Below are 13067 nucleotides of genomic sequence, written 5' to 3'. Positions count from 1 at the left end.
CCCTCTGCATCACTCTATCATTTGTCCAGATAGAAGCAGTAAGACAGTCAGCTGAACTAAATGAGACTATGCTTACAGTATGCACTAGACGGTAGGTCTCTCCATCAATTTAATGTTCCTCCACTTGGTGGCTGAGTAAATGGACAGTCAGCGATGAGACTTTTTCAATGCAAATGTTTCCTGGAACCCATCGAACATATGAATCTGCTGACTCGTGAAACATAAGTGTCAAGGCTGTAACAGCGTGGGTAGTATAGAACATTCATTTGTCAATTTGTAACCAAGAGGCAGACTCCAAATCTCATTTCAGACTTAACATTAAATCTAATTACGAATGAAATTAAACCCCTAATTAGGTAGAACTAAAAATGAAAAACCCTGCAAATGGACACAGTGGACATCATGTTATCACTTAATTAATCACTTACTTGTATCTGATCTTTAACACCAATCGGATGACTCTGCTCCTTGCTGGTGCATGTTGGTCAACAAGTCCAGCTAAATTTATTTCCTTGCCAAGTGAAGGCCGTCTCAGTTTAGCTGGCTAAGCGGCACAAAAAACATGCTGAGTGGTTGGACTTAATCTACAGAGGTACATCAGAAAGTAGAGAACACAATCTCCATGATAGAGAAATAGCAATGATTCCTGGTGTTGCGTTGTGATCCCTTTACCTGAAGTAATGTCCTTATGCAACCCTGTATCACCCGCTGCATACTGTAAGTCTTCCTCATCTGACCAATCTTTCTTATGTTAAAAATTTATAATCAAGCAATTCAGAGGAACACCATCAAGGATCAGAGAAAATTCTGAAATAAGGAATATTCGAGTCAGAACCCCAATTAAAGATCCGATATATTTTTCTAATGGCTTTATTCGATACAGAGCACATAACAGATATAAATAAAGCAGAGTTGTTTTGGTATTTAAATATAGTTTTGGCATGGTCCCCGCTGTCCGCAGACTGACATGTAGTGCTACTCAAGTACATGAGTCTGGGAAGATTGAACCCTTCTTCCCACCTTTCTCCTGTCTTTGAAGACCAGTGTAGTTAGGCTTCAAGATGCTGTTCAAGTTTGTTCTGATGCTCATGAACAAGTGTAGACTTCTCATTCCTACACAATGGTGACATGTCTATGTTTCCTGAAGCAGGATTGGTCCACATTGTGGTAGGCACTGCTGTAGTCCTTTTCTGTCTGGTTACTTTTCACGTCGGGCCTCTACAAAACACAAGTAAAGCAAATGTTGCATTATTAATGTTTGTAATTTCCATCTTGAAATAGCTGAGATCAGCATAAAACATAGTAGGCTCACATTTCACCAGCCTCCTCCTTGCTAATCCAAAATTTAGTTTGAAGAACACATCAGATGTGTAACTTCTGCATAATGCTGTACTGAAAAGGCAATCAGCTTAGAATTACTAGGTTGTAATTGTGGTCTTGTTTTATGAGGCACTTCATTCATTACTTACATTAGTGGAATGATCAATCAGTGAATTATGCCTGATAAATCACACGTAAGATGATTAGAATCTTTGTATTTAGTGATGATAAATTCACACAGCAGGTAATTCCCTCATTTCATTTATAAGAGCTATGCAAAGGAAAGTTCTAAAGTTGTGTAGAAGCTTTTAGCAAAAAATTATGTAGAATGGCACTGTTTTGATTTAAACACATTGAAGTGAAGCATTTTAAATGAAGATTATATACGGAGTGTGGGCACAGCATGACAAAGTAATGCATACAGTACACCCTGGTTTGCAACAGTGACATGATTTAAAGGTGAGTAGTGTAACCCTTTCTGTGTGCTCATGGTAGGGATGACAATAATGGGCTGGTCCATTATTGTGAGGCCACATTGAGACATTTAGGGGGTTTTGTAAAATGGTTGGACAGCTACAGAAATAATTTACATACAATTCTATACACACACTTATTGCTCTAAGAGGATGAAACCTGACTTTGATGATCCCCTGACATTTCCTGTAGCACTTCAATGCGGTTGACCCATGTGGCGTTGAGAAAATGTGTAATGGAAAAACTTTTTCCTGGACCGGTTCAGACAACGGTGTTTTTAAAACCCAAAACTTTGATGATTAGGCAGATTTTTCCATTTTTAACTAATTCATGAGGTCAGAATTGTAACTGCCCATCACAACAAATCAGTGCAAAGTTTAAAATATTTAAAGTGCTAATACACAAAACAGAAGGTGAAGATGGAAAACAATATGGCAGCTAAAGATCAGAATGTTGGCATTGGTATGAGTACGTTTGTTCACTGATTGGCCTGGTGCATAGAGAATGGAATTAAATCTTTTTAAGTTTTTTCAAAATTTTTCTTCAATTTCAAGACTGAACGCAAAATAGTAATATTTTATTTGGATCACATCTTTGACCACAACCATCAGAAACAACAACAAAAACAACACAACAACAGCCCACACCACCCCACAGTGGTCCTCTTTATATTCTTGCCCTTGTGACCTAAAAGGATTTATGTGTATCACTGCATGCAAATGTGTTTTATTACTTATCTCTGTGTATCTTTGAACAACACCTCAACCCCTACCTCAGCAATATTGGACCCATTTGCCTGGCAAAAGCCGCTGTCATTGAGCTCACTAGCAGCAGCACCTGTGGACAGAGAAGAGACATGGGCAAGTCTGGACATCAAATAGTGTCCCACATAGAAAATGGCCAGTAAGGTAGCATGAGGTGATACTATCATGTACATCATCACTTTTTGGACTTACTTGTTCGACCCTCTGGCACATATCCTGTGTTCACCTGGCCCTGTCCTTGGCTCTGTCTCCTCACTCTCCTGCTACACACAATTATGAACAATATTGCAGCTTTTTTACTGCAGTAGAAACATGCCAACATATATGCTGGGCACCATTTACAAAATATATTGTTTTGGTGGCTTCTTACCTCATTTCATCTTGGTAGCTGGATTCTGGAAGGGTTTGTGAAATTAGTTGCAAATTAGTTTATGAATAATCAAACAATCATAAACATTATTATATAATATAAACAGTACGTACAGTTTTCTGTACGGCTGTTTATCAGTGGTTTAGTTTGGATTTAGTCAGAAATTATAAGGGAAAATTCTAAATTAATCTTTGTACTTTACTGTTTATATAACAGCAACTGATGGCTGAAGTTGCTCTCAAATTCTGTTTCCCAACTCTTTCAATTTGAAAAGTTTTATCACTGAAAAGAACCAGTGAGTGTGACATTTCTGCTGCTTGTCATCTTTTAAGAGCACTAGTTTGATAGCAGTCCCATTCTCATTAAAATTTTCTAGCAGCTCATGGCTTAGAAAAGGTAACTAGTATGACATTTATGACTTACAGATCGTTGCAAATTGTGTAAGAACTGATGTAATGGGTTTGATTTACGTTTTTCTTTCCTGCGTCTGTAACAGAAGATGATTCCAAGAATCAGCAAAACCAGCAGAGCACAACCTCCAAAGGACACAACCACAGCTATCAACACAGTCCAGTCAGGTGGTTTGGGGACTGTTGCAAAAGGGAAGATCAAAATTAACAATAGGAACCTTTTAAATTTTTTTAATTAAAACAGGATGTAAGCTTAACATTCACAGTAAAAGCCACTGCATTTATGAAAAGCCTGTGATTCCTGACAATTTCAATATTCTCTAATACATTTTGTTTCTATATATATATATATATATATATATATATATATATATATATATATATATATATATATATATATATATATATTAGCACAGGGGCTAGTTAAATCACCATTAGTGCCCGATTAAGGATTGTTAATGACAATTTAAAGTTTAGTGTCACAACTTTCACAGTGAGTCACATCGAAGCTCCCAGCTTTCACTCACAGCACCGATGGTGATTATGATCCAGCTGCATCACTCCACTCCTTACATACACAGGTTCTGTGCCTCCCATTCAGATTGTGCTCAAATTCAAACCTGTCCTGAACAACCATTAAACTTGCTTTCTCTTTCCCCTGCAGGCAGTAGATTACAGCAGGACTCCTTCCTGTTGGAAAGGTCAACTCTAAATGTCTGGATCCATGGTACTTGTGTTCACATCCTGGTTGAAACCTTACACTCAGGGTGTCTGCTGTTAATGTAACTGCTATAGAATCATATGTGGAATGGGTTTTTCATTCAATTACAAATGGATTTAATATGATCATTCTCCAGTTATTTGATCACATGCCATGTGTAGATAATGTCTATTTTTGGCTTCTGAGACACAGAATTGGAATGTGCAATAATGCAGTAGATTGGTATCAAAGAAATCTTTTCAGTCTATATCAGGCAATTGTTAATCTAACTGAGTACGTTTAACACTGTGCATATGTGATAAGTGAAAGAATTTCTTTTTAGAATTGCGTGTCTAAGCAGCCCTCAGTTAATTTCCATTCTAAAAAATAGTACAATATAATTGTCCAAACTGGACGTGACAAAAGATGAGTAAACTTAGCTTGTTTAAGGTGCATGTAGATCAGATTTATTCTAATTAAATGTCTACAAAGCACATCTTGGGCTTTACCAGTTTCAGGCTGTGGGCTTGTGTGTGTTTCCTCCCACAGTCCAAAGACATGCCTGTTGTGTTAATTGGTGACACTACATTAGGTGTACTTGTGAGTGTGAATGGTTGTCCAGGGTGGACAACACCTCTCACACAATGGCAGTTGGGATTGGTCCCTGTCCCTCCACAACCCTAAACAGAATAAGCGGTTACAGATAATAAATAGATGGATGGTATTTACAGCTACAATGTGCAACATTGGGGATTCAAATACTGATGCCTGTGGCGGTTGATTGAAATGTGCAAGGTAGCCATTGTGACACACAGGGGTTTGACCTTCTCTGACTAGTTAAAAGGGTAAGGCCTCACTCAAAAACTCTGAATATCTTAAATATATCTGCACTGCAGTGCTGTTCTGTGAGTCTGTGGCACAGAGGTTTGATAGCACCTCTCCATAATTTGTTACGTTAAGGAGCATATCTTTGCTAAAAACCAAAATTGACAAAAAGTTACATATTGTAGCTTTAAGCTTTGGATGCTTTGCTGTGTGGAGCCATATATGATGTTTCTCTAGTCAAGTTGCCAAAACAGTGCAACAATAAGTTAGAAACAGTCTCAGCTTTTAGAAAGCAGAGTGTGCAATGTTTTTTTATTATTATTTTATTACACTGAATTTGATTTTAAACTAAAATTTGTATTTGTAATTATAATTGTAATTACTATATGCTGCTGAGTGTGTTGTCCCAGGACTCAATCGTGTTTAATGGTTATACAGTATTTAGTATCATTGTTCTTAACTGGCAGCAATATTTATTGTATCAAGTTTGTGGAGAAAAAGACTAATATTTGCCTCAAAGATGAAGTGATTTGAAAGTATGGTATGAAATAGCAAAAAGTTGAAACACTCAATAGAAATACTAAAAATATTACTTGCATCCAGTATTTTAGTAAATAGTTCTAACACTGAAACTACAGAACAAGCCTGCTGGCTTGCAGAGATTTTGTTAAAGATCAACTGTGTAAATAACCTCAGGTGGCCCCACCCAGCATATCAAGGGGCTGCCTTGGTGCCGGTCCCAAGCCCAGATAAAATGGGAGGGTTGGACAGGAAATGAACCCAGCGTAAAAAAAAAGACCTGTGCCAAATCAACGTGCTGTGGCGTCCCCTGAAGGGAGAAGCCAAAACTCTCAGTCTCAGTCTTTGCTCCTGACGATGTGTTTTATCTGCAATAGTTTTAAAGAAGTCTTTCCACCTTGCTTTATTTTTTTTTTTCTGTCACAGATGAGATTTGTAGCGAACTCAGTTGTTTTCTGATGGCCTGAATCCTGCTTGTAATGACTGAAAATAAATTCCTTTTTTTCTTCGGCCTTAGAGCAGAGTTCCTGAGCTATTGGTTTAGACTAGTCATTTCCTTTAAAGGTTACTTTAACTCTTTAACCTCTGATATTTTGTTTTATATTATTATGTTATTAACTGTGACTGTTTAGCTTGTATCTTCATCCTGAAATTAGAAATATAGCCCAAAGGAAGAAAAGGTGGGAGGAGGATGTTTGCTAAGACTTTGTAAAGTTGTAAAGACTTTCTTACCAACTGACAAGAAGACAGAGGTGGTTTTTGGATTTATTAGTGTCTGCACAGTCGCCTGACACTCCACCGTGGTGTTGGTGACTGCCTGGAATTGGAGGACACTGGTGGAGGTATAGGAATCCCCATCAAACATGCTGGTGGTGTTATACAGGCTGGTGTTTACATCTTGGCCGTTTTGGGCCCAGCTGACTGCAGGTTTCGGAAACCAAGCTGTTGTTATGCACTTGAACTCCACGTGTTGCTCCTTTTCCACAGTTACATTCCCTCCCATGATGCTGACTGTACCACTCTCTGAGAAAGCAACATAGGGACCACGGGGAGGTTATTCAGGAATACAGCAGGGTTTTTTTCTACGATTCCAACAGAGTGATAAGATTATTCGTGTGTCTACAGGGTATCAACCAGGTTTCATTGTTGCTATGGTCTATAAGCTACAGACAGTGTTAAATTAAAGTGTCAACCAACATCAAGTTTCTTATGAGGTGTTGGGTGTCCACATGACACCACACCACGTCCAGTGCTCCTTGTCTTGATTCTCCAAGTCTCTACCAAAAGGATGAACACAGTTCTTCCTAAAATTATTTCTTAAGTAGTTTTTTTAATGCTGCTTACAGTTTTTCTCAACTGCTGAGATGCCTTTAATGAAACTGGGAGTCACTTGATCTTCATCATCACCATCTCAGCACAACAGAAATCTTCTCTTGCAAATGTGTTAGCACCTTTCAATTAGTTTCCCACATTTCTTACATTTTTTTCAAAACAGTTAACACACGTCATTCAGTGACCCAAAACATTATTGTATTAACTGTGTCAAACATCCCGAATCCCTAATATATATGTCAGCAACCCCCTACGTAAAATTCGTTAATCAGTGATTCGTCCTTATCACTGTGAGATGTTGATGAGAACCAATTCAGTTCAGTTCAGTTTAAGTCACCTCATGGCACATTACATTGCAAAGTCAAGACTATACAGATATGCAGAGAAAACCCAACAAATCCCTCTTGAGGATGCCCTAGGTGGCCTAATTGACAGGTAGTAAAACACAGTAGTAAAATGTTTAGTTTCTCCGTGTTTGAACAATATGGATGAAAGAATGAATTCTGATGCAGTACAGTAAATAAAATGTCTGATTTTATGTATTTTTATTTTTTATCCAACACAGAATACACTATAAATGGCAGCCATACTGAGCGTCTGCATTAGTCTAGTCTAGATGCTCACTTTTTCATATTCACCAATGAGTGTGAAAATAATGTGTATTATATGCTATGGCCTTACAGGTTTTATCATTTACTTGTGTCTACTCTGTGTGACGTACAGTCACATTTTCAAAATAGTTATAATGCGCAGGCAGAAACTGAAGTTCACAGTCCAAAATGACACATTTTGCCTTCAAAATGATCTTTCTCTAACGAAACAGTAAATACAAAATACAAAGTTCTATCAATATCCCAGTTTCACGTGGTGGTTACAGATCCTGCTGCACTCTGCACCGGCACTTTTTTGAGATGACCTTTTGAAATACTGTAAAAAAGAGATTTCGTAAGAAAGTTGTCTCAATTCATTCCTGTGCAGCTATTCTTACTTCCAATTGTCTTTGACATGTGAGCATATAGACTGGACAAATTCAGACACTCAACATGGCACATTTTTTATATTCTGCATACTGATGAACACTGTAAACACTAAGGTGAAAATACAGACAAATAAAAAGAAACCATGTGAAAATATCCCCTAAAAAATCAAAATGAAGACTTGAAAAAATAGGAACTTTACATTTAGGCCATTTGCCACAGGTTCTCATCAACGTCACTGTGATCTGTTTGTTTTCCGTCGTCTTTGATAGATGAGGACTGATGACTGGTGGAGGAGGTTGCACAAATATAGATTAGGGATTAATCATTTTGCAAGTAATTTCTATCAGATGGGAACATTGTTTTTGTTTTTGTTTTGTTGTTGTTTTTTGGGGGGGGTTGATAAAGTTAATTCAAGTTTTGGGTTCCTGAAAGGCTCAACACGTTTGCAAGAGATTTCTTCTGTGCTAAGAAAGCAATGATGAAGATCAAGTGAATCCCAGTTTCATCAAACATATGTTAGCGACTGAGGAAAAGTGTCAAATTATTTTTAAACTTCAACAGCAGGTTTAGCAAAGTACAATGTGCATATGTCTGTAATCATGAAGGTCCTGATAAGCAGCAACAGTCTGCAGTCAGTGCACAGTTTGGAGCTTAAATGTTTCAGATTACAGTCTAGTTTAGCTGTTTACGGAGGGAGGAATGTGACTGGCTGCATTTACTTTGCACTTTGCCAGGTCTTGATTTGTTGGACCCCCCCCCCCCTTTTCAAAGTTTATCCTTAAATCAACCTACCCCCCAAAAAAAGTTCATAGTTAAGCTGATAGAGGGACGTGTTTCTTGTGGTGGTAAAAACGCTCTGCATTTCTGAGCATGTAACGTCAAAACGTGTCCCACTTTGACATCATTTATAAGTTAATGTTTACAAAGCATCCAAACATTACATATTCATGATTTTACAGCATGTTGATAAGTACTGAGTCCTACAACAAAGTTCCATATTTATGTTCATGTGTCTTTAATCTGTGTTATTTCCTTTTATCCAGAACGATGGTAGTTGATTATTCGGTGGTACACTCTTTGTTCCTGTTTGCATTTTACAATGATAACATTATGTACAAACCACGTCTAAGAGGTAGCTGCAAGATTGTGATACAGAGTCATAGATTCTATGATGTGGTCATGTTTTTAGCTGTGTTTAAGCTTTAGGGATTGCAGTGTCCGTGTGGCAGTAAATATATACAATTGCAAGAAGTGTTCTCTTTACTTCTACTGCCATCATCAGGTCAATTCATTTAATTCATTGAATTTGTCTTGAATTCCACTTGTTTTTAGTTCGTTTTATTTTGTTCACCTGCATATGAACGTTATATTACACTGTCCTCACTTTCTAACAAATAATAAATAACCCCATTACAGACACAACGTTATTCTTTTTCTTCCCTTGATATACTTTGATGCACAGACCACATTGATAACATTATTGTTTGTTTGATTGTATCACATAGAAATAAGTGCTTGCGTCATATTTGTACATCATGTCTCAGTATGGATGGATATTAGGTATCGTTAAATGCAGTGGATGTATGGTTGCAAACCTTGTAATCAACTGAGTTTGGTGGCGTTTGCTTTTTTTTAATAGATTATTTTATTTTGAAGTTTGTTGCTCATGATTTTTAATCTCTAGTAATAAGATGAACACTTGATTCTTTCCACAACAACAGTGTTCTGATCATAAAAATCTTCCAGGTCGGAGATGAGAAGACACTGCTGTCCTCGACAGTAAATCGCAGGATCTACACCTTCCTTTCACCTGGTACAGAAAGATGTTGTTTAATAGGAAAATGAAAAAATTTTGCTGAATCAGTGCAATGTTTTGATAAAGACCATGTGCATAAAATAAGTAAGCTAAAAGAAACGTCCTTTTTCAGAAGCAATAAGCTCAACAACTCTAAAACAACAGCTGTCCTTCAAAAAACTAAACATGGACACAGTAAGACCATCATGATAGACGTCCGTGGTCTTACCTTCAACATTTAGCTGCGCTGTCCTCGATCCATACTGCCCCTGCACACTGCAGATCACCGGCCCCGAATCCCTGCGGCTCACGTTATGGATGGTGAAGTCCACACAGCTGTCATCACTGGAGCAGAATGTGGCCGAAAACTGTGAGGATGAGGTTATGTTACCAGGTACCACAACAGTGAGAACCAGAAACCCTCCGACGTTCCAGGTCATGACGTTCCACTGTCCTTGCACCGTGGCTCTGAATCGTACATCAGAACCTTGTAGCACTGTTGAATTCAGTGGCTGCAGCTCGAACTGTCCTGACACTGAACACACAGAAATGACTTGTCAGGAATGAGGGATGGACTTTACCATTCATCAGAGCAGAAACAGTCTTTGAGTCACAGTACAGGCCTCTTTGTTTTAGTGTGGAGTGAAATGACTTATGCAAATACAAAAAAGATGTGATGATGTGAGGTCACTTGTGTTGTGATGTCAGAGTACTTTGTAAACTGTTTACCTCTTACCTCTGTGCAAATACCTGACTATATTTACTTAAGTACTTCACTTTAGCACTTCACTGTAGCACAAGTAGCATATTAGAGGGCAGCTGGAGCTGAGTTGGTAAGCCAGTCATCCACAGACCACAGGGTCAGTGGTTCAATCCCTGGTCCCAGCTATATGTCAAAGTGTCTCTGGGCAAGACACTGAACCACCACCAACAGCCCATTCCCATTCAGAGCTGTCCAGTGCCGGTCCAAGCCCGGTAGAAATTGGGGAGGGTTGCATCGGAAGGGCATCCAATGTAAAAACTGTGCCAAATCCACATGCGGACAATGAGCCGCTATGGCGACCTTGAACTTAGGGGATAAGCATAAGTGTAACTTTACGTTTTTACTGAACTATAACGGTTCAGAAAATATACTTTTACTGCCATTGACAATAAATTTGCAGATGTAGATTCTCATTACAAAATAATTTGGTAATAAATCAGGATGTATTCTTATGGATGAAGCAGCTGTCAGTAAAAGTAGTTAAGAAATATTTCCACCTTTTCCAATTCTGCCACTTTTGTTCCACACAATCTTTGATTAAAATTTCAAATTATTAGCAACTTTTTTAGCCATAATTTTGTGTGACTTTTTGTGCACGGTTAGAACATTTATTTAAAAAGCATCATTGCTTCTGTTCAGGATATTTGCCTGCATGCAAATCTCTTTGTGCTTTTGCTTGGTATGCACAAATGACATTGGTTTAGTTTTGTTGGTTTTTGACAGGAACTAAAACTCAAACATGAATCAGCACTGATATGTCACATTTTAAGGTTTGTACATTTTTCCGTGGATGTTCTTTTACTATGGATGCATTTGTATAAGTAAACTGAGCGTAAACTGAACTTTTTCAAATGATCACCAGTGTCTAGAATGAGCTCCACTGTTTACTTTTTGATTAGAATGACAGATTAGACAGCCTGCTTTTATTTTCTTTAAGTCTGCACCAAGGGTAATGATTAATAACTATTATTAAGGACCGGTCGGATCTGAAGTGGTGTACAAAAAGTATTACTGCTAAAAATACTGCTTTTCCTCTTAAGCTCCATGTGCACATAATAATAGATTTCACTCCACATGTTAGCTGTAGTCACACTTGGGTTTACTTTCCTTTCACATCAGGATGGGATCAAAGAAATCAAAGAAAATTATTTTTCCAAGGCACCAAAATTGTATTGTATGATTGACTTCACATGTGTCAATAGGCAGTCTGCAAATGCAGTATTGAATAAAAATTATTTGTCCTAATCACTGTTTAGTAAGCTATTTTTTAGTATGTATTTGGAAAGCAACTTATAAATTGCCATAGCCCAAGCAGAATTTACTTTACAGCAGAGGTAACATTATAAAGTAGATTACTGCACTACATCCCATCCATCCTGTCCTCAAATTCATACAGTTTTAAATAAAAAATCTGTGCTGACCTCCTGTTGTACCCAGTATTAGGTAAATCCAGAGAAGGTTAGGCCAAGATTTCCAAGAAACAGCCATGTTTTTGCAGTTGTGCTGAAAGATGAAACAAAGAAAGTTGTAAAAATATGCAAAAACCCACAATCCTTTAAAATATATCTTTTCTGTGTTTAATCTATTAAGTGAAATTGATTCAAAAAAAGCACAACAATCACAATAATATTCTGGATTGAATGACATGGAATAAAAAGTTGGAGCAGGAACGTGACTGAAAACTCGTTCAGAATGGGGGCAAACAATGGTATTTTCGAAATAAATTTAAGCTTAAGTAGGAAATTCAACCTCAAATAACTAACACAATCATGAGAACTCAGCTGATGCTTCTCTGTCAACCAAAGACAAGAAAATATTGATGGCTGAATTTGTTAACTCTACTGGAATCAGCCAATGCTACTTGAAATCAGGCTGAAAACATCCAGAGGCTGCAGATTGTTTTTACAACCAGTGAAAAATACCGTGGCTACTAGGTCTATTGTTTTTTAATGTTTTCAGAGCCTAAATGAACTAGGAAGTGTAAAATCGTTATTTTTTATACTTGAATGGGTTAAATGACATCTGCCATACCGTCTCATATTTTGAGCATTAACATAAACAGATTGTTTATTTCCTTTTAATTGTTCCTTGCTGTTACGTCCTCACTGGAAAACCAAAATGTTATCGTATACGTTGTTGCTACGCCGCTATGTAGGTTTTTCCCCTAGAGTTAGTCAAAACCTATGCATTCAATAAAACAACCCCATAGATCAAACCTTTGCATTCACCACTAAATGTTCCTCAGAAGTAATATTATATTTAGTAAAACCAACTTACTGCGTGGTAGTTCCCACTGTGATGTACGAAATGGACCAACGCTTCATTTCCTGAAACAGCAGGTAAGCTGTAGGACTCCACCTCGCTGGGAGCAAGGTTCAGGCCTGTCCTGTGAAACCCAGCCCTTATCTGCTCAATAAACTATTCCAAATAGGCATCCTGGCTGTGAGTTTAAGGCTTGTTATGTCGCAACAGCCTGGTCACTTTGCTTTTGTCATTTTGTTCTTTATTCCTTGGCGAATAGGTTTCCTACCGAGGTGCTGTTACAAATTTTTTTTGTGCCTTTCTGTATCTGATGAATCGTTTTCAAAGGAGATAAACAGTCACCTTCAGTTTGAGCTAAAAAGAAAGTTAATCAGATGGGAAATCAAAACCATGACTTCCCACGTATCCAGGAGGTCTCTGGAATATGACTCCCCCCATGCTTTTGTAGTAGTTTTGAAACACTTACAGATAGTGTTAGTATTGCCATGCAATGACCATAAAACATCTTGTATAATAGTCATGGAGTGTTGTGGGCTGTGAGATTCAGGATTAT

General features: G+C 37.8%; 1 protein-coding gene across 2 annotated transcripts; it reads right to left on the bottom strand.

The window, feature by feature from the left end:
• Nucleotides 1-869: 869 nt before the first annotated feature.
• igsf5a (immunoglobulin superfamily, member 5a) lies at nucleotides 870-12663 on the bottom strand. 2 transcript variants are annotated; one of them, XM_067494771.1, is made up of 9 exons: nucleotides 12530-12663; nucleotides 11674-11755; nucleotides 9719-10024; nucleotides 6115-6405; nucleotides 3399-3518; nucleotides 2929-2953; nucleotides 2751-2818; nucleotides 2567-2631; nucleotides 870-1218 (listed from the first exon to the last, which is right to left on the bottom strand). In XM_067494771.1, exons 2-9 carry the CDS (start codon nucleotides 11738-11740, stop codon nucleotides 1114-1116), a joined length of 1047 nt encoding a protein of 348 aa, XP_067350872.1. In that variant the 5' UTR covers nucleotides 11741-11755; nucleotides 12530-12663; the 3' UTR covers nucleotides 870-1113. The 2 variants fall into 2 exon arrangements, with proteins under 2 accessions (XP_067350872.1, XP_067350873.1); XM_067494772.1 differs by having other exon boundaries at nucleotides 2751-2821; nucleotides 12530-12641.
• Nucleotides 12664-13067: the final 404 nt, after the last annotated feature.

This window comes from Channa argus, chromosome 24 (genome assembly GCF_033026475.1).
Source record: "Channa argus isolate prfri chromosome 24, Channa argus male v1.0, whole genome shotgun sequence".
Classification (NCBI taxonomy): Eukaryota; Metazoa; Chordata; class Actinopteri; order Anabantiformes; family Channidae; genus Channa; species Channa argus.
This window is presented reverse-complemented; position numbering and strand designations above follow the sequence as displayed.

What these genes read in the sequence shown, in the direction of transcription:
- igsf5a (XM_067494772.1), bottom strand. Translation starts at nt 11,740, where the DNA reads ATGGCTGTTTCTTGGAAATCTTGGCCTAACCTTCTCTGGATTTACCTA. An exon ending in AGCTACCAAGATGAAATGAG is followed by an intron (nt 2,822 to 2,928) that starts GTAAGAAGCCAC and finishes AATTGTGTGTAG; the next exon opens with CAGGAGAGTGAGGAGACAGA. An exon ending in ATGGGTCCAATATTGCTGAG is followed by an intron (nt 1,219 to 2,566) that starts GTAGGGGTTGAG and finishes TGTGTTTTGTAG; the next exon opens with AGGCCCGACGTGAAAAGTAA.